We start from the raw sequence: 23,999 nt of genomic DNA, 5'->3' as shown, positions 1-23,999 counted from the left end.
TAACATGGACAGTTTAGACACATACAGAGGTAGGCAGAATCGTGTGATGACACCACCGTCACCAGCACCACCGCTGTCAGGGCTGCTTCTGCCTCCTCTGCACCTCCGCCGCTTCCCTCCTCCCCTCATATTTTGAAGCAAATTCCAGACATCTTTTCATTTGTAAATATTTCTTATGTATCACTAAAGCATAAGGAATCTTTAACACAACCACAATACTATTATTCTACTTTTAAAATAACGTAATTCTTTAATAGCATCAAATATCCACTCTGTATTCACATTTCCAGTGTCATTGTCTTGTTTGTGTTTTGTGGTCTGTGTGTGTGGATCCTTCCATCAGAAGACCTTTCTGTTGCTTTTCTTGTGAATTTGAGAGCTGCTGATGCCCAGTGTCTAGATCCATTAATTCATTAGGAGTTTCACATTGGAGCCAGACTAATATTCTCACTCTCATTTATGACCTGGGATACTTCTGTATGAGCAAGTTCCCTTTCTCTGCTGTGAATGCAGTTTGCATAAGAAAGTCAGGATCGGGGCGGGCCCGGTGGCGCAAGCGGCTAAGTGCGCGCTCCGCTGCTGCAGCCTGGGGTTCGCTGGTTCGGATCCCGGGCGCGCACCGACGCACCGGTTGTCAAGCCATGCTGTGGCGGCCTCCCATATAAAATGGAGGAAGATGGGCATGGATGTTAGCCCAGGGCCAGTCTTCCTCAGCAAAAAAAGAGGAGGATTGGCAGATGTTAGCACAGGGCTGATCTCCTCACAAAAAAAAAAAAATCAGGATCAATGAGTGCTTCTTTCTCTTTATCAAAGTTTCAAATAATGTATTTGGTTCACTAGCATCACCCAGCATGACCAGTATAACCAACGAGTTTGTCTTTTTTTTTTTTAACTCGTGGAGTTAACCCATTTGATGTGTTTCAGTCCACACGCTGTTCCATTTTTGGCTGGTGATGGCCTCTTCAAGTTGGCTCTTAATCCTTTACAAAAGATGCTTCTGGGTCATCCTGTCTCGGCCACTTGTCCAGGGAGAGAGAACTCGGGACATAGCTGGCTCCGGGAGCGGCTACTGGATTGGTCTTGTTTCTAGGTCTTTTCAGGGGAGAGAGTTAGGAATTGTGTTTTGATTTGTTTCAACGACACTTCAAATTTGGGACAAGATTTATCTAACCTCTTCTGTCTTATGTCTGTGTCTCTTTTCTCCTGCACTGACAAGCCCAGTTTTTAACAACACTGGAGATGATCAATTTAGATTAGCATGTAACTAATGACTCACTTGCTTTATCCCACATATATAACAATTCTGGAGAACAGGATCAACTCCGCTGCCTGCAGTATGTTTACTGAAACAGTACGAGTTTGTTGGCTTTCATAGGTCTTTCTGTCCTTAGGGCGTATCTCAAATCACTGTGCTTTAAAATCACCTGGAGAGGTTTTTCTCCATGTTGGTGCCCCGAGGGGGTCATATGGGTTCATTTGTGTCATTTTATTGATGTTTGGAGATTGCTTTTCTAAATTTAATTTTGTTTTAAAATTGTAAGTCCGAAGTCAAATCTCTCAAACAAGGTATATTCCAAGCATTCTGCTGCCCGTCCCTGTCCCCCCCGTACTCTTCCTTCCCCTAGAGGTGGCCATTACAAATGTTATGGTCTTTCTGCGCGTCTGCACTGTCTCCTCCCCATCTCTTTAGATAATGATCTAAAGGTTTTTCTGCCCATTTTGTGCTCCATGGTATAGCCAGAGCGTATGCAGAGAGCGAGCACAGAGCCACTGGTACTGTTTGGTCACTGCATTGCTCTCCCTTCTGTGGCTGCCCCATCATCTACTAACCGGGCCCATTCTTGGACGTTTGGGTCATGTCTGGCCTTCCACCGTGTGTTTGCCAGAGGACTCGGGGCTAGGCTCCTGGGAAGGGCACTGCTGACCAAAGGATAAGTGCGTGTGCGGTTTTGCTGCTGCGGCCAAATCTGCTGCCCAGCCCCCCGCCCCAGGGCTGTGCCATTTTGCATTCCCACCAGCAGGTGTGGGGGCCTGTTTCCCCACAGCCACCCAGACAGGTGGGGTGTCAGAAGTTTGGAGTTTTGCCACTTGAGCAGGTGAGCAATGGAATCTCCATGTAGTTTTGTTTCCTTTCTCCTGACACCAGCAAGGCCAGCATCTTTCCTGCGCTTAGGGCCAGCTACCTCTCTTTCCCTCCTCTCCCCTCCTCCCCTCCCTCCAGACCAGCTCCTCCTCCTCCTCTTCACCCCCCACCCGCCCCCCACGCCCCTGCTCTAGCCCCTCACACTCTGGTTCTTCCCGTCCGGCCCTGCTCAGCCACGCTTCTCCTGGAGGGGCCTCTGCCTTATCGAAGTCTGTCAGAATCTCCTCCCTAGACACCAGCTCACAGAGTGCCCCCTGTGGGCACTTGTCCCCTAGTGTCCCCCCTTAGCCTCTTCCTGGCTTCTCCCCACTGCACCGTGAGCTCCGTGAAAGCCTGAGCTGCACTGCTCACTTTGTCCACACCATCCTGAGAGCAGGTACCCGAGACACCTTTGCCGATTTTGAAAGGCCTTTGGGCAGAGCCACACGGGGCCACGTTATGGGAGGTCTCACCTGCCAGGCTAAGGAGTTTCCACGTCCTCCTGGAAGTGATGGGAAGCTAATGACTATTTCAAATGATGCTTTGGGGCCACGGATCTGGAAGTGGTGTGAAGGGCGGGCACGCTGGAGTGGGGGGTGGGCCCCTGGAGGTGGCCAGTCTGGGAGCTTTTTTGCAGTCCTTGCAGTCTCCATGTGTGGTGCGGGTCCGGAATGGGGCGGTGAGCACGGAGAAGTAGAGGGGCGACTTGGGGGCCGTTGTGCGGGAAGACCTCTCTGGGCTCAGGGATGGGAGCAGAGCTCTCTGGGCGGGGTGTGGGGGCTGTCCGGCTTTCCCTTCCAGGCCACAGCTCACCCACAGGGGGTTTGAAGATCTGTCCTGCACAGGTGACTGAGGCTCCAAGAAGTGATCCTCAGAGCAGGGGCAGAATGGGGGATCTGGTTTCTGGGGAAAGCCTACAGTAGGGTGATGAGTCTTGGCTGGCTCCCTCCAGGAGCTGTCCAAGATCACGATGCCCATCGCCTTCAACGAGCCTCTGAGTTTTCTGCAGCGGATCACGGAGTATATGGAGCACGTGTACCTCATTCACAAAGCCTCCCGCCAGCCACAGCCGCTAGAGAGGATGCAGGTGGGTGGCAGGCTCCTTTTAGGGGGCGCCAGGTGCTGCGCTTAGTTGGGTGTCAGGCTGTAGTTTTTAATGAATGTGACACCATTTGCCTGGCCGCCACGTTGTGGTTGGGACCCGGCACTTCACCGGTGGGGCATCTAGGAGAAGGGCCGGCACAGCTCACGCTGGCTTTTGGATGCGGTCCCGCCCAGCGACTGAGCCCTCTGTCCTGGGGTGTGTTCACACTGGTTGTGGCATCAGGAGTCCCAGCTGCCCTGTCATAGCAGAGCTGCAGGTGGCGGCAGGCCCTGCGCCTCAGCTCCTCTTGGGTCCTTCCAGCACCACCACCCTGTATGTGTGTGTGTGTGTGTTTGTGTTTGAGTGTGACAGACAGACTGACAGACTGACCTTGCCGCAGAGCCTGCCAGGAGGGACCAGGCCAGGGGGGTGGAAAGCAGCAGAGTTCCTGCTTTTTGTGGCTTTGGGGAAGTGGTGGGTGGTAAGCAGCATTTCCCCGGAAGTTCTGTAATCTCAAAACATGTTACAAGTGGAAGACTGAAATGTCACCCAGGAGTAAATAATGACGGCTCAGGAGCTGAGTGCCGGCCACACCCTCCACCCGCCCTTTCCCGATAGACAGCCCGCTCACCCTCCTGTGCTTTGTTTCCAGTCTGTAGCTGCCTTTGCGGTTTCGGCTGTGGCTTCCCAGTGGGAGAGGACCGGCAAGCCGTTCAATCCACTCTTGGGAGAGACGTACGAATTGATCAGGTAAGGGACAAGGCCTTCGTAAGTGTCTTGTACGTGGGGGTCTTCTGATGCGTTTGGTTCTTTCCCGGCATCGATTTCTCCACTCTGAGAAGAGACCATTTGAATAAGGACTTGAGTGAAGGGCTTGGGATACTGTAGGTGAGAAGATATTTCTCATACGAGGAGTGTCGTGTTAATAACATAAAACCCTAATGATGTGAAACAGAGTTGAAAATAGAATAATGTATTCGATTTGGGAATGGAAATACCATGTATGTGAAAGTGCAATACAGAAGGGTAGGATTATTAGTTTTGAACTAAAATGGAAATAGGTACTAGGTAAAACTATCCCATTTTACCAGAGCATCTTAGTGAATGTTATGGAGAGAGCAGATAAACCTAAAGAGAAGAGTAATTGCAGAGAGGGCTTTACTCTGCAGCCTCCCATTGGCTACTGCACAGCCTCGTGCAGGGTCTTAGAAGTGGCTGATGGTGCTGGTGATGGAGAGTGGGCCAGACCACACCTTATTTTAAATGTGACTGAAATTCCTTCTGATGGAGTTTCTTCCAGGCAGCTTCAGCAGTGCCTCCTACTCCACCATCCTGCCCCTCCATTTCCGTCCTGGTCCTTGAGCCCAGCACAGACACTGAGACTGGACCAGAGGGCAGGCGGGGCCCCAATTTGCACTGGTCTTGATGGGGCCCCTGGAAGGGCTAGGCTGGGCCCATGTGGGGTTCTCTCCACGGACCTCGCTGCCTCAGTGGCTGTGCAGTTATTCAGAGAATTATCTGTGGGCTGGTCCACCCAGGTGAAAGTGCCCCCCCAAACCGCAAGTAAAAGAGGTAATAGACAACAACATTGTAGTTTTTCTGTAATCAGGTCAGCCGGGTTAAAAGAGTGAAATACTCAGCCTGGGCTGGGGTTCCGAGAGCGTGAATGTGCGCAGTGCCTCTGTGGGGCCACTTGGTGACATCTAGAATAACTTTTATCCCATCTACGCTTGGGTCCTGTTGAGAGTCTGTTGGAATATTTTATTAAATAAAATTTGTTTTCAATTACAAAAGCATGCTCTTTTTAGAAAATGTGTGTAAAATCGAGAAAAATGAAAAGGACGAGTTCCACATAATCTTGTAAAAGACAATCAGTGTTAACATTTTGGTAGATTTCCTTGTGTGAGAGTGTGTGTGTTTACATAATGTGATAATGTTAATTTGTATCCTTTTTCATTAACATTATGCCATATTTCTCCATGATATTACAGACTTTTTCTAAATTACAGGATTTCATTGATACTAAGAAACATTTTTCGTGTTTTAGCATTTCTGTATGTCATAGTTTAATTGACAGCACTTTTTCATAAAATAAAATAATGGTGTATTGTGTGATCAGTGGCATCTTGGATTCAAAAAAGTATAGTTTCTTTGAAATTTCAGATCGTGGTTCTCGGACCCTGTATTACATATGCGTTACTAATGATTAAGAGTTTTGTTCGTGGTGAGTAAATGATTGTGGGATTTGAGGATGTTGGTCTGCTTAAAATAGGCGCTGTTCAGGTGTATGAAGAGTTTAAAAGTGTGTGCCGGGGTGTGTGTGTCTGCACTGGTTTCAGACTATTTGGGGAGGAAATGTCATCTTTAGTAATGCGGGCAAGCCTGCACCTATGCATATAAATCACTTACTGTAGTTGGAAAAGCCACATGAATGTTCTAGTTTCAAATTGTAATCTGTTTCTGGCTGGTCCTGGATGGTTCAGCTGCTGGCCGCTTCTCCACAGACGGCTAGTGTGGGAATACCATCTTGATTTTTAGTGTGGTTTAGATGTTGGCTGGTGCTGAGTGGTTGAGCAACTGTTCTCGAAATCTCGTTACCTTGGAGAAAGCTGGACGAGTTAGGAGAAAGCATGATGTGTGCTGCCGTGGGCTTCTTTGTAAATGACAGAGGGGTCAGTAGGTGACTTTGCGTTATGGCATGTCACAGCAAGAGAGAGTGCTTCTCCAATTTAGAAACAGGGAAACTGGGGCTCAGACGAGAGAAAGACTTGCCCGGAGAGTCATTCTTAAGGGACTGTTTTGTTTTGAATTCCTGTAGAATGTTCTTCCTTTTCTAGATATTTCTCTTGAACAACAGTTTCCTCCCTCCAGTCAACATATTTTAGTGCTAGTGTTCGAGGTTCTGACCTTATCTAGCTGTTAGAAAATTATTAGCATTTTTGTTTATTAAAAAGCATCATTAAAATATCTTGAAAAGAGAAATCAAAGCATAATATGAAAAAAGTTCTAGACACTGGGAAATAAGCAATATGGATTAAAAGGATATGAACAACCCAAGAGGCTGAATACAGTGTGACACACCTAATTGTTAATCTTTTTCAGGAACTTAATTCAGGGGTTGAACTAAAGTTTCACACATTGATAGAAAAAACTAACATTCTTTCTAAACTTCAACATACGTCATTTGTCGTGTCTTAATTTGCAGATCATATTTCTGCCGGTGTCTGCTGTATATGATACATATAAGATCCTAAGCATAGAAGATTCCTGTTTGAGGAGCAACATAACTAAATCAAGTCATTCACCAATGTCTTTTTGTCCTTACAGATTGCTCTTGTATAACTAAAAATAACACTTTCTTTTCTTAGACAAGTATTCATTTTGTAAATTACATACCTTAGTAGGCAACCTTTTAAAATCTAATTTTTCAACTTTCCTTCCTCTGTAATGATTAGAAATTCTGATTCCAGTTAAGTTAATAATTATGTAGTTCAGCTTTTATAATTTTTGATGACTACAACTGTAGGTGTATTCACAGTTCTGGAACAATTAAAAACTGACATTTTTATTGAAAAAGAGAATGTACTAAAAATCCTATTTCCTGGCCAGGAATATCTTGGGGCATAAGACATTTCATCACAAAAATTCCAGGAGCCTTAAATGAAGGCTAGAAAGGAACCCCCTTTGGAAAGGCTGTAAAGTCATCACTCTTTTGGTTTATTAGGTAGTGGGTGTCCCTAAAGGACTAAGATGACAGTTTGGTATCAGGGACCTCTAAGTTACTGGTTGTGAGAGATGCTTCTAGACGTGTATGTGCTCAGGGTGGTCCCGTGGAGGGCGTAGGCAGAGGGTCAGGGTGAAAGCCCTCTTCGAGCTGTTGCTTAGTCTGTGTGGTGTTCAGATTTGCCCTGGAGGCACAATTTGTGTGTGTGTGGTCAGTGTTAGGCCAAGTGAGACATCAGAGCAAGTATTGGGTATTTCTGCCCCATGTGGCTGCATGGAGTGGCTCCCGTTTCCCAGCTCCTCTCCCAGCTGTGAGGGCAGCGTGGGCCCTACAGGCCCTCCCGTCGCACGAGCCCACTGGCCCACGGAGCTGTGGGCTCCCCCCGGAGGGGTGTTGAGCCAACTGTTATTGGGTTTTGCTATCACTAATGTGGCTCTTTCTCTGTCCCCCTGGTCCCCTTCTTTTCTCTCTTATTTTTGTACCTAGGGAAGATTTAGGATTCAGATTTATATCCGAACAGGTCAGCCACCACCCCCCCATTAGTGCATTTTATTCCGAAGGCCTCAGTCAGGACTTCCTGTTCCACGGCTCCATCTACCCGAAGCTGAAGTTCTGGGGGAAGAGCGTGGAGGCGGAGCCCCGGGGCACCATCACGCTGGAGCTTCTCAAGTAAGTGGCGGAGTCTTGCCTGAGCCCTGCCTCTCTGAAAAACCAAAATGCGTGCTGTTTATCTGAAAGGAAATCTGTCTTTATTAAGTAGGAAGACTCTTCCTTCTAGTTGAAGGATCAGGCCCTTTCTACTGAGGCAGGCAGCCTTTCCAACAGCAGAAACTTCTTCAAACAAGAACTCCCAATTGGACACCTCACCAGGACGGGGTTGTTACTTGGTGGCACTCCTCTTATGTCTCATCGCTCTTGGAACTCCCCATTTTTTTTTCCCACATGATCTTGATATGCTTTAGTCACTGGTTGTAGTAATAATCTCTTGCTTTGTAACAACCCCAAACTTAGCAGCTTAAAACAACTGCTCTTTTGCATAGTTTCTGTGGGCTGGGAATCGGGAGCAGTATCGCTGGTGGTCCTGGCTCAGGGTCCCATGAGGTTGCAGTCAGGATCTGGTCCAGGCTGCGTCCTGAAGACGGCTGGGGCAGAGCATCTGCTGCTAAGCTTACTTCTATGGCAGTTGGCAGGAGACCTAAATTCCTTGTCACACGGCCTCTCCAGAGGGCTGCTCACCACATGGCATTGGCATACCTCAGAGGGGGCCACCAAGACAGAAGCCATAGGGTCTTTTATGACCTAATCTCAGAAGTGACCACAACCTTACCACCCCACATGTGTGCTGTTGGTCACACGGACCAACCCTGGTTGAGTGTGGGAGGGGATGACGTAGGCTTTGAATTCCAGGAGGTGAGGAACATTGATGGCGCCGTCTTTGAGGCTGCCCACACACCCGTTAAATCTAAATCTAAATGCTTCCTGATCTGATGTTGATCAGAGCCACCTCAGAGCACAGACCGAGCCTCTAGCAAAGCTGTTGTAGACGCCGTCCAGGCCATGGCGTGCAAGCGGTTCTCTGAGGTGTGTCTCGCTAGCTGCAGCCTGCTGTGATGAGGCATTTGACATGATTTTTGCTTCACATTGGCCCGTCCTTGCTGTTTGCTGGAGAACACCATGAGGACCTAGAGCAGCATGGTCTCCCCAGTAACTGCCCCCTTCCCTGCGTTCTTGGAGCTGACAAGCTCACCAGGCCCAATGAGGGCAACCCCTTTCTGGGAAACAGGCCTGTCTTTGCTTTCTTGGGGCAGGGCATGTAGAATTGAAAAGCTGCAAACCTTATTGATTAATGTGTTTGGGTTCCACCTGGGAAATTCAAAGAATTCCAAATATTTGTCATGAAATAATTCTGCATTGTGCTGATTTTTGCCCTCAATTATGGCTCTTGGATGCAGCCTCCCTCAAGACACAGGTCTGGCCATCTGCTCACCTCTCATTTATGGAGGTTTCTTTTCCTCTTGGATAAGTCCATTTGGGGAAAATGAGGAATAAAAGGAAAGGTGTTTAGAGTGTTGTTCCAAACCGTGGACCACTCCCCAGCACCCTGCCGTGCCTGGCTCCCCGGACCGCCAGGACCTCGGGCTCGGGAGCAGGCAGTTCCTGCAGGCTGTTTGCTGAAGTGTTTTTCCTGTTGACAACTTCACAGGAAAGCCATTCTCTTTGTCTCAGTCATCTTTTATTGCTTATTAACTTGTCTTGACATTTAAGTAGAAAGCTTTGTTGATGCTACAAAGGAAAGAAGAAATAAATTTCAAACGAATGCTAAATAAATAGCCACTGTTGGAGGGAGTTCAAAGCGCTGTTGTCCTCTTGTACAGGTTTAAGTCAATTAAGGTTAATTCTGTCTGGTATTTTGTGTTTTCGGCCACACAGTATCTTTGCTGGCCTCTCACTGGCTTGTTTCTGGCGTCTCTCACAGACACGATGAAGCCTACACCTGGACCAACCCTACCTGCTGTGTCCACAATGTGATTATTGGGAAGCTCTGGATAGAGCAGTATGGAACGGTGGAAATTTTAAACCACAGGTAACAGCCCCGGACGGTTGTGTGACAGTCAAAGACTGGGTGGCGATGGACAAGACAACCCACAGGCCGTCCGGAAGCGCTTGCTCAGGACGTGTTTGCACTCTGCTGCCCAGCTTCGTAGGGTTTGCCATGCTGCCCCTGGCTGGCTGCCCCATGCCCCGAGGGCAGGCAGGGCCCCATTCCTGGTCCCCTGTGCCCCTCGGCGTTCAGACAGGCCTCACCGGCCGGAGACCCCATGCCCAGTGGTGGTTGGATTTGATTCTGGCCGGCATTCAAGTCATCATCAGTGCTCCGTTTTGTTTTTAGTCACAGTAGTTAATTTATTTTGAGATTTTAAACTACACTAAAGAGTTGTATGATTACCAGGTGAAAATGTAGCGACCTTCTTCAGACATTGTCCACTGTCCAGTCTGTCCTACCTCGTTCCTGGAAGTTCATGACTGATTGGCTTGGTTTTTTAACAGCTTCGTTGCGATGTAATTACGCATATCATAAAATCCACCATTTAAAGGGGACACAAATGATTTTTAGTAAGTTTGCTAAGTCGTGCAGCCGTCACCACCGGAAGCAGTAGAACGTTTCACCAGCCGTTTGCAGCCCCCCGAGGCCGCCCCAGCCCGGCAGCCTCTAGTCTGCTTTCGCTCGCTCTCGATTTGCCTTTTCTGGACATTTCGTGTCAGAGAACAGAAGCCTGTGTTTGTTTTTCCTGCAGAACTGGAGATAAGTGTGTGCTTCACTTCAAACCCTGTGGATTGTTTGGAAAAGAACTTCACAAAGTGGAAGGGCACATTCAAGACAGAAAGTAGGTCCACGTTGGATGTGTTCACGGTGTGCCCACACGGCATGTGCGCCTTGCAAAAGATGTAGTTATACCAGTGACCTCTGTTCATGGTAGAGAAATTATGACTCATTTTTGTTTAGAAACAACGTTTTGTTACTGAGCATAAAAGGAGATAAAGGATATGTTTCCAGTGTAATTTCTAGGGTGGTGAGTGAGTGGAGCCCGTCTCACCCTCTCTTGAGGGTAAAAGATCTGGGTCTGTTTTCCTGTAATAAAATGGACATGAGAAAATTAGGCATTTTCACTGAGAGATAATACTGCACTTTTACAAACAGAACTGAGATTTTAAAAATTTAACCATATATTTCGTTCTCTCTACTGGAATCCGTTGCATGTTGTCCGCAAAACTCCAACATTAGCTCATGTGAGCATCATTTTCATGTGACTGGTTCACTCCAATCTAAAAATTAGGGACTTTTAAAGTTTTTGTGACCAGAGATGTGGTCAGTAGTGTTTTAACCAGTTTTCTGGGTTCTTTTCCCCCTTAGGGTTAGTTACCGTATATTTTGGGTCTCAAATTTCTTGTTTTGTTTTTTTTTTCCAGTAAGGAATTTGGGCTATATAGGTCAAGAGAGTCCTTCCAGCTCCTAAAATCTATACATTTTCAAGTAGAAACAAGTTGCCAGTGTAAAGTACTGCATGCTTTTGCTCCATCCCTCTCTGTTGGGTACCAGAAGGTCACCCATTCAGACAGCTGAGGAAGCCATTAGACTTAGGACTCTGACCACTTCTCCCACTGAAATGTTAGGACTCAGTGTGCATACATTACTGGACGACAGTCGTGTTAATGAGAATAGCATTGGCCTACACTGTGAACAGCCTCCCCCTTGTACAGACAACCTAGAGCAAGGGAGACTGTGGTCAGCACGTCTGCAGAAGCAGGCTGTAGGAGTGGAGTCCAAGCCATGTGACGTTGAAGCCACACTCACCAGCCCTCAGTGAGCACGTGCAAACCCTGTTCTGATTTTCTGGTTTTCCATCTCAAATTTGAGTGAGCTCTTTCCTAATGCTCTGCCTCTTGGAGACAGAGTGCCCGTCAAGCTGTCTCTGCTGAGGGAGGACGGGATGCATTTCCCCGGCTGGTCCCCGCCTGCCAGCTCCCTAGGCTGAGCCTCTCAGACACAGGTGCCCTCCCAGGATGTCCTGTGCCCAGCAGAGCAGCGTTTCCAGGGAAGGTGTGGCCACTGTGTGCTCTCCCCCAAGGAAGATGCAAAAAAGGAAAAAAAAAGGTCTGACACTATTGGCATTGTACCTTTAGGAGTCAGGCAGAGAGCTCTGGTGGCTGATCTGGAAAGATCTCCAGAGGTTATTAAATGAAAAATGCAGGTGGGTAATGATATGGGGTGTCTGATTTATGGTTATAAAGAAAAAGCAAACAGTATCACCCAAATATGAGAGGGGTTGTTCATGTAATTATAGAAAAAGGGCTGAAGGACACACAGTATATAAAAACATAATGTATTTAAAAAACAGTAATCAGATAGGCACATAGGGTTTTAAATTTAAATATACAACGCTCTCTTTCACCCCATGTTGTCTCCCACCGCCCTGTCATCCACCATTGGGTCTTGTACCTTCATTTTCTCTTCTGCGTTGGTATAAGGAGTATGAATAGTGTCAAGTGGCATGAGGAGAGATCCTAAAATGCACGTTTTCATCTTTGGATTTACGTCCGGAGATATCCTAAAATTTGTAAGAAGATGCGCCAGAACGGGAATTTATTGCATCGTCAAAATTAAGGTGCTGTGGGGGCCGGCCCGGTGGCGCAAGGGGTTAAGTGTGCGCACTCTGCTTCGGCGGCCCAGGGTTCGCAGATTCAGATCCCGGGCGCTCACTGACGCCCCGCTTGTCAAGCCATGCTGTGGTGGCGTCCCATATAAAGTAGAGGAAGATGGGCACAGATGTTAGCCCAGGGCCAATCTTCCTCAGCAAAAAAAGAGGACGGTTGGCATCGGATGTTAGCTCAGGGCTGATCTTCCTCACACACACACACACAAAGAAAAAATTAAGGTGCTGTGTGTTTAGATGGATGGTTTATAATTGCTGTTAACTTGGTTTTTAAAAATTCCCTTTGACTACAGCAAAAAGAAGCTCTTTATGATCTACGGCAAGTGGACAGAGTGTTTGTGGGGCATAGATCCTGTTGCATACGAGTCCTTCAAGAAGCAGGAGAGGAGAGGCGACCACCTGAAGAAGGCGAAGCCCACGGTAAGACGCTGCTCCTCGCGGGCGTCCTGGGGAGCAGAGCCCTGACGGTGGGCCGGGCTGTGGGCGTTGCTGGAGGTGAGCTTGGGGAGATTCGCCGGCTTCCCCGGTGTGCACGTGGGTGCAGTGGACCTTCACGGCCCTGGCTGGAGAAGACGCATGCGTGGAATCTGTCAAAGTGAACTGCTTGTCGGCTTGGATTCTGGATGCTGGTGGAGTTGACCTGCATCCTGAGTCTGCGGAGGCTGCTGTTGTAAACCTCGGGCTCCGGCTTTCCTGATGGCGCAGTGTCCGCCCTACCCCGATCCCGGCAGAGTCAGGGCACACCTCCATTCCTTTCTGGAAACTCCGTATTCTGGATGCTGCTTAAGAAATCTCCTGTCTTCCTGCATGTTGTTAGCTTAGACTTATTAAAAAGAACAAGTGAATGTCATTTCTGCATCTTGAGTTCTGAGTCCCAGGTAGTGTTGCACAGTGGGAGAGCTTGGGGAAGGATACTGCCCCCTGGAGCTTTGGACTGCTTGTTCTCTTAAGACTAGTTCTTTTTTTTTTTTTTTTTTTTGAGGCCACATTGGTTTATAACATTATTTGGGACTAGTTATTCTTGAGCTTAAAACTAGAAGTGATAGTTCAAAAGAGGTGTCATATTTTTCTAGATAATAAATTAGAATTTACCAAGCCTGAAGTGTTCGATATTTATTTAACAACGGTATTCAACCTCTTCTAGGATTTTTTGGTGTTTTTATGTTGTGATATTTCATGTGTGCTGTTAGATAATCTTTTCTAATAATGCTCTTTTACTTAAAAAAAAGAGTTTCACTTAAAGACTATACAGACTTAGAATGTTAAATCCATTTAGTGATGTCTTTTAATGCGTCAGCTTATCTTTGTTGTTCCTTGAGAGAGAGTTTTATGTGAATACTTATCCACAAGCTGTGTCTTTATTTAGCTTCTGGCACCAAAGCAGCAACCTACAGCAGGCGCTAATAAACCCTGGTGCAGTCAGGTGGAAGAATTCTCAAGCTGTGTTTGTCATATTTTAAGTGTTCTCCCTTAACAGCGGCGTGAATAACTACTTTCTGCTTTCTCTGGATCCCACTGATTTTGAAAAATAATGTAGCAGTCATATCTTTTTATTAAGATGTGATGTCCAGTTGGAGTTTAGTCTAGAAATGCTAAGATACCATGAAATCACCAAATATGAACCACTTCTTCATTGACAGCAGAAGTGTAGCATGTAGGAAAGTCTCCCTGTCTCAGAAATACGCCATTTAGGAGAGTTACCCTTACCTTGAACGAAACGTGCTATTTTAGAAGGTGTTGCCATGTCTAATTGTGCTCAGACTCAGGAGAACATCTTTTTATGCTGTGTGTGCTTCTCCCAAAAGGAAAGCAATGCCATGCTGCTGACTTCCCACCCACTCTTTGGGGAGCCCTAGCACAGAGAGCCCCTGTAAAGAGAAGGTGAACACTCCAGAAGCAGGAGGCTCTATCCTCTCCTTCAACTGAGGGAGGGACAGGTCACAGACTGGGAAGAAGTGGTATCTTCTCCTTCACTAGAGAGGCCATCTGGCTCTGCTCAGGGGCTCGGTGATGGGTCTGACAGGTGCTCTGAGAGCAGCTCTCCTTCTGGGCTGACCCTACTGAGGTGTTCTGTGTTTCAGGACAACGGCTCTGAGAAGGCTGATGGCGACGTGGTGGATGCCGTGCCTGAGGTTCAGGAGACTGTGCAGGTCATTCCAGGCAGCAAGCTACTCTGGAGGGTCAACACTCGGCCCCCCAACTCTGCCCAGGTCCGTGCTCCCCCACCCCTGACACTCACTGCTCTGCGAATCTGGGTTTCTCTGCACTCCCTGCCCCCGGCCAGGCCACTCAGCTGTTCCCCGGCCCAGAGTCTAGGCCAGCTGCTGCAGTCCATTGTCCCAAAGCAGATGGAGGGGTCCTCTGTCACTTAATTGGACTGTGCTTCTGCAGCATGACCCTCTGAGGGCTTCCTGCCCTCCCAGAGCCACATCCAGGCCCTGACCTTGGCTTGGCCTTACTTGCAGCAAAGGCCACGCTCTGTCAGTACGTCTGGTGTTGACATGTTGATACACGACTAACGCACATGTCTCTGTGTACACATCACAGTGTCACAGCTGCCCTGGGAAGCTCACCTGGGTGGAGGCGGCCTCTGGACACACTGCGTACCCTCAAAGGTCTACACCAACCACATCTTACTAAAAGGGGTTTCCAAACCAGTTTTGAAAGATTATTTTTCTGACTTGTGAATTTAGATGCTTAAATGCATTTTGATATTTATTTTTGAAAATTGCACTTACAATTTATATTACCTATAATAAATTTATTACATACAATAAAGTATAATACATAAAAATAGTTATATAATGTGTAGTATATTTTATTTTATCTATTAAAATTATATATAAAATATATATATACAACATATTATACAAATGTTTATTGTATTACCATGCCTTATAAACGTAGCAGAGCATGTGTAAAATAAACATTCATCAATAAGTACATTACCTCAACACAGCCACTATTATCATTTTAGTAGAGTATAAAATAGTATAATAGGAAAAAAAGCTTATTTTTTTCATGAGATTCCTTTTAAAAATAACACTCGTTCCTCCATCCTTTGGTTCAGTGAGTATTTATTGAGTTCCCCGGCCTGCCAGGTGCTGGGCAGGCCTGGGTGAGTGGGCCGAGCCGGAGGACAGGATAGGCAGGACCCCTGGCCCTGCAGGGAGGCCGAGGCAGGCTGTGGCCGCACACCTGAGTGACCTGTGTGTGCGTTCGCAGGTGCTGGGGAAACAAGCCAGTGCAGGGGGACCCAGGGTGCTGGCGTCAGTGCTGATGAGGGTGGCGAGGGGGGCCTCCTTGGGATGGTGGGGACGTTTGAACAGGGACCTGAAGGGAGGGTGAATCCAGCCACATGGCCGTCTGGGCCACATTCGGGCAGAGGGACAGCCAGGGCAGAGCCCCCAGGAGCAGGCTGGCATGAGGGCAGCAAGGCCCAGGGGACTGTGGGAGTGAAGGTAGAGGGGAAGGGGGCCAGGGCAGGGGCGCTGATGACTCCACTTTTACTCCGTGTGACTTGGGACACCGTGGGGACTGTGTATGCCTCTCTGGCCACTTGTCGAGATAGACTGTTGGGGGGCAAGAGCAGAAGAGGGAGGCCGGGTAGGCAAGTCCTAAGGTCCAGGCTGCTGGGGAGGCAGCAGGAGGGAGAGCCGGGCTGCAGAGGCCCAGGAGGCCGTGGGTGCAGCGGGCGTGGGGAGCAGACGCGGCAACCGTCTCGGACGTGCTAAATTTGAGATTTCTCTCAGGCATCCCAGAGATGTTGAGTAGACAGATGTGCAAGTTGGAAGTCAGAGTGCGGGGAAAATGCCCAGGACTGAAGCCCAGGGTGGCCCCAGGGGAGACGAAGGGAAGTTCATCTCAGGACAGGGAAGGAGCCCTCTGCCCCTGGGTGACCTTGATGGGAGCATCTCCAGCGAGCAGGTGACACTTGGCCACCTCGAATGGGTTTAGAGAGACCATCTGTGGATTCAGATTGACTGTTGTACGGAAGAGAATGCCATTTATAGTAACAGATTTCTGTGCCTGTTTTTCCAGATGTATAATTTCACCAGTTTTACTGTTAGTCTCAATGAGCTGGAAACTGGCATGGAGAAGATCCTGGCTCCCACAGACTGCCGCCTGCGCCCCGACATCCGAGGCATGGAGAATGGCAACATGGGTGCGTGCCTCCGAGCATTTGGGGAGGGACTTAAGCCAGGGTGCCCAGCCCTGGCTGACAGAATGCTGATCCCCTTTAACTAACCAAGCTTTAGATTTTCTAGAACAATGCTTCTCAAACTATTTGTGGTGAAAGATTTTTAAAAATTTCTAGCCTGTTGCAGACCAATCCTTTTGTAAATACAATAAAATTAAATTACTAGAAAAACAAAATGAGAAAGAATACCTACAAAATACACATCCCCAATTTTTTAGTTATTAGGCTCAATAAGGTTACATTTCAAACAATAAGGTTACATTTCAAAAACCAGACGTGTTGTTCTTTGAAAGTCTGCACAGCCTGTCTGTGTGGGGAACCACTCGGCCTGCAGCTGGAACAAGGCCAAGGCCTGTGCTCGGCACCCGGGCGCATGCTGTGGACAGGCGCCGTGGAGCGCAGCGTGAAGGTTTCCGTGTGACAGTGAGCGTGCGTTGTGCTCATTCACTTACTGTTCTAGTCAGACCAACGACAGACTACTTGCTGGTGTCTCACAGGTGTTCCTGGGTTCTGTTTCAATAGTGTTTTAGTAAAGAAACCATTCTTGGAGGAGTGCTGACAGCAGGGCAGGGGTGGGGAGGGCAAGAGTGAGGTGAGCGGTGCCCGTATTCAGGATTCGTCAGTCATCCTTGGGAACCAGCACAGCAGTTGATCCTGAGGTCAAGGGTACATGTGACTTGTGTTTTGCAAGGGAAATGGCTCCTTGATGTTGGGGTTCCTGTTGATACCGACCCTGCCGGTTAAACTGCCCCACGAGCTTCACACTTGCACATGGTTGGTGCTGTTCTAGAACACCGTTGCCCGGCCCCCGCTCTGCTGCGCTCCTCTGCGTGGCCGTGTGGACATGTACTGCCTCCCGTGCCCAGCCGTGCTGAGGTCTGGGCATCGCTGTCACTGTGCGCTCAGCAGCCGAGCCTCAGCTCTCATGACTGGTTTGGTTCCCTGATAACAAATTTACTATCTGTGGTTTTTTAACCAAAGTGTGACTTCTCATCTTGTGTCGGGGGTGCGAGGGGTGTTCAGCCTCTGCTCTCTGTAGCCCTCCCCACTGCTTGACATAAACTGGAAGCTTCAGTGTAGCCCTGATTCCTTACTCAGCCCTGTCTGCTTGGGCCTAGACCTGGCAAGCCAGGAGAAGGAGCGGCTGGAGGAGAAACAGAGGGAGGCCCGGAGGGAGCGAGCCAGAGAGGAGGCCGAGTGGCAGACGAGGTGAGACCCTGCGGTGGCCATGGGGACACTGAGGAGGGGCCACACACACACCTGGGGACCATGAAGAGGGGCCACATACACACACCTGGGGACGGTGAGGAGAGGGCCATAGGCACACACCTGGGGGCGGTAAAGAGGGCCATACCCACATACCTAGGGACAGTGGAAAGAGACCACACAAACCCACCTGGCGACAGTGAGGAGGGCCACAGACGTACCTGGAGCACGTGAGGAGGGACCACACACACGCCTGGGGACAGTGAGGAGGGCCACACACACACCTGGGGACAGTGAGGAGGGACCACACACACCCAACTGGGGACAGTGAGGAGGGCCACACACACACCTGGGGACAGTGAGAAGGAATCACACACACTTGGAGGACGGTGAGGAGGGCCACACACACACCTGGAGGACAGTGAGGAGGGCCACACACACACCTGGGGACAGTGAGGAGGGACCACACACACCTGGGGACAGTGAGTAGGGCCACACACACACCTGGAGGACAGTGAGGAGGGATCACACACACCTGGGGACAGTGAGAAGGGCCACACACACACCTGGAGGACAGTGAGGAGGGCCACACACACACCTGGAGGACAGTGAGGAGGGACCACACACACCTGGGGACAGTGAGGAGGGACCACACACACCCACCTATGGTGTAGCCAGAACCAAGCCGCTAACTGAAGGAAATAATCTCTCAGAAGGGAAATGCTGTGTACGAAACAGGGTGGGTTTAGGAGCCACCCTGAGGTGCTACGCTGCTGCGTGCATGGCATGCTCTTCTCCCGGTCACACTCCACGTGACACAGTGGGCCTGAGAGCTATGGCCACACCACGTGGGAGGAGAACGGCCCAGCCAGTCCTCCCCATACCCCGTGAGAGGGCTCGTCGTGAGCACCGGGGGCCGTGGCAGTGTGAGATAGGGGTGCCTGCACGTGTGTTTGCACACGCCTTTACCCAGACCCAACAAAATCGAGGGGTTAGAGGACACAAGCTGTGAGGCTCTAGTCCTGTTTTCTTGCTAAAATGTCTTTTAAATTAGTCGTTTGTTCTTCAGTATCATAATGTGAAAATAATACGTTTAATAAGGAGTCAGGTACTGTAATACTTAAGCTATACTATAATTTTAAAAAATATATATAAAAGTTAAATTTTTAGTCTTACATACTGTTTGGGTGGTTTTGAGCTGTTTAATCAGCATATTTTTCCTATCAAGCTAGATAGTTTATGGTAATTGTTTCCAAGGCCTAGTAACAGTCACCTCTCATGACTTTTATGTGACTGATGTTTTAAAACTCATTCTTGATGCTTGGGCTTCCAGTTTCATTTAATATTATGCTTTTAATTGTGTGATATTTAGAATTTGCTTTATTCCAGAAAAAGACAGTTTGAAAATAGTTAACCTTCCTTTTTTTTTAAAGTAGTCAATTTAAAAAATATACTCTGAAAATAATAATATGTTCTGACAAGATAATTACTTCGAGTCCCCCCAAATACACTCCATGGTAAATTGCAAGCGTCCTTAGTTGTTTCATGTCATAAAACAGGAATGCTTCTGTCACTGTGCAGAGTGAAGCCGCAGGTGGTGCAGGCACTCTGGGAGTTCCTGGGACCCAGGGGGGAACCAGCGGGCAGGGACCGCCTTAGGCTTACTGGGACCAGTGCCTGAAATGTGCTGAAGTTGGAAGCCACCGTTAGCTTCTCTTTGCCCATAGTCTCTCCCCTCTTCCCCAGTTAAACTAATAAGCAAGCCTGGTCTGCTTTAAAGGAAAGAAAATGTGAGCACTGTGACTGTCCTGACCTTGAAAGGCACAGGTGTTCAGGATGCAGTGACTGGTCTCAGGTGACAGCCCAGTGTGTTTTCTGTTAAATCCTTGAGGTTTTGTTGGCCAGTGAAGCTGACCTGGGTGGGTATTTGTAAGTGGGAGCATTTGAGTGAAATGTGATTAATAGTTCTCAGTTGAAGTGTACCCTGAGCTGCATTTTCAAAACACGTGTGATGCTGCCTGGTGCGAGGGACACGTCCTGAGCCAAGGGAAGGATGACGGCTGTGCTGTGTCTGTGTCCAGTGCCCCTGACCCTCCTCTGTGTTACAGGTGGTTTCACCAGGGCAGTAACCCCTACACTGGGACCCCCGACTGGTTGTACACGGGGGGCTACTTTGAGCGGGACTACTCAAGCTGCCCAGATATCTACTGAGGGACCGGTGTGGCCCCGGGACCCGGAGACCGAGAGGCTGGACTCCGTCAAGTGGCTACTCAGAGCTTCGGTCTCGGCAGAAACCAGCTTTTCTAAGGACCGTGTTCATGGAGACGGCACCATCCCTGGTCGAGGACTTAATTCTAATTAACTTTTGATTGCCAAACATTTTACTACTGTTGCAGTCTCTTCATAAAGCTTCACTTGGATCATCATGTTTCATTAAGGTTTGAAAAGGAAAATTCTTTGCAGTTCCCTTTTATGTGACGGAAATTAGTTGGGCTTGTTTAGCTCATAGCACCCTCTTAATTACAAAACTTATAACTAAAGGAAGTAACAGGAAGGGTCTGTACTCCTCCTTAGATACAGTGGCAAAGGGCGTCTGAAAGTATTTTAAATTTGGACCAATAACAGGAAAAGATGGATCTTGAAAATAGTCCTGCAAAGAGCTTTATACAGGCCAGGAATTGCTCTCTAAATTATGGTAATACAAAAGTGAAGATTCTCAAAGCATCAGATTGAATGAAATGAAAAGTTGTCAGATTCTGTATTTTTTACCGTTCTCCAATAATGTAAAGATTACTTTTAAAATATTTAAGTTAAAACTACTTGAATAGTGTTTTGCTGAAGAGCAAGATATGCATTAATCACCAATTGTATTCTGTCCAAAATGAAGCATTACCATGACAACCTAGGGTGGCCAGAAACAGAGTTGCTGTCGGAAAGTCCCCAGCTGCTCCCAGCCTTGAAGGGAGCTCCGCCTCTGGCCATGTCTGCTCCTCTTGTCACCAGGGCTTCATTGTCACTGCGGGCCAAGCCCATGTCACAAAGTGAGAGTCATTTCTTAAAACATTTCACCTGCACCCACAGCACTCCTGTGTTTTTGTTTTTCCCAGCATGCATGTTTAAAATAAAAGTGAATCACATCTGGTGTGCACTGTGGGAGGATCAGAAGCAGAATCGACTTACAGTGGTGTAATTAAAGTTATTTAACAAAAAAATAGGTGTATGTCCATCTCAGCATATGTCTTTATCAAGTGACTGTTTTCTTTCTGTAGAAATGTCAATGCCATAGATCATGGTAGAGCCCTTTGAATCGAAGACAGTCTGCTGCGTGTGCACACACATGCATACACATGCATACACACGTGCACACACGCACACCACACACAATTGTATGGAGTGGTGGGTTCTCAATGAGAGCGTCGTCATTGTGTGTCCAGGCTTCAAAATCACGTTTGTAATTAAAACACTTTTAAAAATGAATACTTGTTTTGAAGGCTCAACTCTAGCTTTGGAAACTGGAAGCCATGGTATCTCTGTCGAATCCAAGAGTGTCTACTCGACAGAGTCCTGAACAAAGCCCCCAGCGACATGCAGAGGCATCTGAGGGCGAAGGGATGATTTTGACGTTATTCAGGAGGAGATTTTGAACTATCTGAAGGTTAGATAGGGGACCGTGTGTGCCTCTGGCAGAGGGCCCTGGTGGGCACCAGGCTGGGCTGTGAACGGCACGTTCTCCAGGAAGCAGGGTGCTGGGAATGTGGAAGGCGGAGCTCGAGGACACGTTTAGACTGTGTTGAGGGCAGTTTAACAACTTCTTAGGGATTATTCTACTTCTTGCCGCCTCCAATAATTGGCCAACAAACTTTGCATTTCTAAGTCCTCTCCTGAGGTCAGGTTGCAGGGGCTTGTCCACAACGCAGCTGGTTCCTGCGCGTGTCCACCCAATTCAAGAGTCAGAGAAGGGGCAGGACGGCCACAGCACAGCAAGTCTGCAAGGTGATTTTCATTTTGCTTACAATTTATGAACTGCTGTGTCTGCAAATGCTAACATGTAAGAAAGCTACCACCTCAACTTTGTCACCCTGGTACTGTTGGATGTCAGAAGTTTGTCTCGAATAACGAGTTTTTCAGACCGGTGTGTCTGGTCCCTGTGGCCCAATATGGCTTCTCAGTGGCCACATGTTTGTGAGATTGTGGCTTTGACATAAGGACCCAGGTGCTTTTTAGAGTAATCTTGTAACTTAGAATGTCCTTATGGAAGGAAAGTAGAGCACACTTTCCCCCAAGAACTGCATATTTCGATTTTACTACCCTTTGAAGTTAGGACTCAGTGACGTGTCTGCTGACTGAGCGCATGTTTATCGAGAGCCATGGGAGATTCAGCCGTGAGCAGACAGACCGACATCTCAGAGTATGCTTTATATGAAATATAAATTAATGGTATGGGGCACACTAGTGCTGGCTAGATTTAATAGGCCGCCTGGTTTTGGGGGCGGATGGTCGTATCGGAGTCGCTGGGCCGGCACAGGTCTGTCCTGTGCCGCTGCTCTCCCAGGTGGGGTCAAGGATCAAGGCACTCCCAGCACCCGCAGCTTCTCGCTTGGGTGTGGTTCCCGGTCACTGAAGGTGGTGGAGGAGCAGGTCCTGGTCCCTCCTGAGCATCCAGCATTCTGCCACTTCAGGCTGCTACAAGAGCCAGAACCCTCCGAAGTACTGCTTGTCGCTGTAAGGGGTGTAAAGGAAATGAAAGTGCCAAAAGGGACCTCTCCGTCTTCATAGACACGTGCTCTCAGCAGGGAAGGGACCGTGTGTTATCCTGGCCCTTCATGACAAAGTGGAAAGCCGAAGTGGCCTCAGGCAGGGCCTCCCTGAGGAGCAGCTCTGATGGTCTTGGCCACCATCTCCCTTTCAGACTCTCTCCCCATGGCTCATGACGCTTGTGCTTGTGGAAGCATCAGCCTACGGATCTGCCAGACACACATTCTGGGGCGGGGAAGTGAAGGTCAGACCCAGCGGGCCCAGCACTTGGAGAAGTACCAGGTGCATCCCTGAGGGCCTGTGGGAGCCCCAGGCAGGCCCAGGACCATGCCACTGGCCACTTGTTCAAATGAGCTTGGAGCTGTCCAACTGAGGAGGCGCTTACCGCGAACGCGGGGGACATGCCATGTGCTTGCTGGGTCCTTGTGGGAACGCGGGGTCAGGAAATCAGAACAGGACAGGAGAGACACAGGGAGGCTCTCTGCGAGCCAGCCAGCCTTCCAGGCAGTCCTAACAAGAAGCTTCCTCTCAGGACACCTGCTCTTTGGGAAAAAGTGCTCCCCAACAGAGATGGTGATTTACAAGTTTTACAAGTCTCACGTATCCATGAGGAACAATGAAATGAAGACAGTTAAAAATGCTGATAAGCTTCCAAAATTCAGAAGCACCAGTAGCCCTTGTCCTGTTGGTTGGAAGAGGAGGGGTGGGCGGGGAAAGAGTTTTGTCCTGCATGGAACAATGGGACCCAGAGGAGAGTTCAGTCGATAGAAAGTTCTCACAAGAACTGGTTTCTCTCATGTGAACGTTCAGACTTTCAGATGTCTGCCAAAGGACTTCCCTGTGCGCACAGTGGGTGCAGAGATTGGGCCCCCCTGACAAAAGAGCACGTAGCCAGACGTGCAGCACGTCAGGTGTTTCCCTCACGGTCGTCTGCATTTTCAGGGAAAGGGTTTGCGTTTCGGGTGTCTCTCAGTATGAGTTTACTGGACAGTTGGTCCTTCACTGGATACACTGCTCCTTTGCCTCTTTGAGAACCAAGCTGTCCTGGGCAAGATGCTTACTTAGTAAAGGGCTGCTTGGTCCCTGCCAAGGGTGACAACACAAACACGGTTCCTTCCTCCATCTCTGGCTGGTCTTCAGCAACTCTGTTCATCCTATCAATGTAGCACAAAACTGTCAGGCAAGAAAACATGCTGGTGAAATGGGTTTATTTTTATAATATGTAATATGTAATAACTGTCAATATCCATCTATATAAACAGAATCAACCATTCTTAGATTTTTTTGGAGGACTGGTACAAATCTGTGAAGATAAATGTTAAACCCTAGCTCTGAATAAAGATTCTTTGAAAATGGGTTGTAGTTGACATTTGTTTTGCACTGAACAATTTTTCATTGTCTCAGCTGCTCTGGCCTCTCTGGAAAGGGCTGCACATCAGCTCCGGACGAGTCCTCGAACCTGGGTGTCAGGTGTTGGGACTGTGTGTTCTGTAGGATTGGCCCAGCAAATGGGTTGTTCCAGAACACTGCTTGTCATAGCAGGAGGAGGATTCAGGGACACTTGTGACACCATTGGATGGGCACACTTGATGGATGAAGGTGTCTGGGTTCTCTGAGCAGTGGGGAGCTTTGATTGACCGTCTCTCTTCTCTTCTGGGGATTGGAGCCTGTTGCTGGAAGCAACACAATGCCCA

General features: G+C 48.4%; 1 protein-coding gene across 5 annotated transcripts in view; it reads left to right on the top strand.

Annotated features, from left to right (window-relative positions):
- The window catches only part of OSBPL2 (oxysterol binding protein like 2), a 50,932-nt gene extending 27,271 nt beyond the window's left edge, over positions 1–23,661 (top strand). For 3 of the 5 annotated variants that reach the window (XM_087445025.1, XM_087445022.1, XM_087445023.1), the window contains exons 5-13: positions 3,075–3,209; positions 3,859–3,956; positions 7,417–7,599; positions 9,407–9,514; positions 10,227–10,316; positions 12,437–12,563; positions 14,225–14,353; positions 16,185–16,308; positions 19,659–23,661. In XM_087445025.1, the coding sequence (XP_087301151.1) occupies positions 3,075–3,209; positions 3,859–3,956; positions 7,417–7,599; positions 9,407–9,514; positions 10,227–10,316; positions 12,437–12,563; positions 14,225–14,353; positions 16,185–16,308; positions 19,659–19,912 (1,248 nt within the window). In that variant the 3' untranslated portion in view covers positions 19,913–23,661. Of the gene's footprint in view, positions 1–3,074; positions 3,210–3,858; positions 3,957–7,416; positions 7,600–9,406; positions 9,515–10,226; positions 10,317–12,436; positions 12,564–14,224; positions 14,354–16,184; positions 16,309–17,462; positions 17,554–19,658 lie in introns of all 5 variants that reach the window. The other 2 variants (XM_087445027.1, XM_087445026.1) reach the window with 1 other exon arrangement.
- Positions 23,662–23,999: the final 338 nt, after the last annotated feature.

Source organism: Ceratotherium simum, chromosome 21 (genome assembly GCF_057802395.1).
Source record: "Ceratotherium simum simum isolate JZ-2026a chromosome 21, ASM5780239v1, whole genome shotgun sequence".
Classification (NCBI taxonomy): Eukaryota; Metazoa; Chordata; class Mammalia; order Perissodactyla; family Rhinocerotidae; genus Ceratotherium; species Ceratotherium simum.
This window is presented reverse-complemented; position numbering and strand designations above follow the sequence as displayed.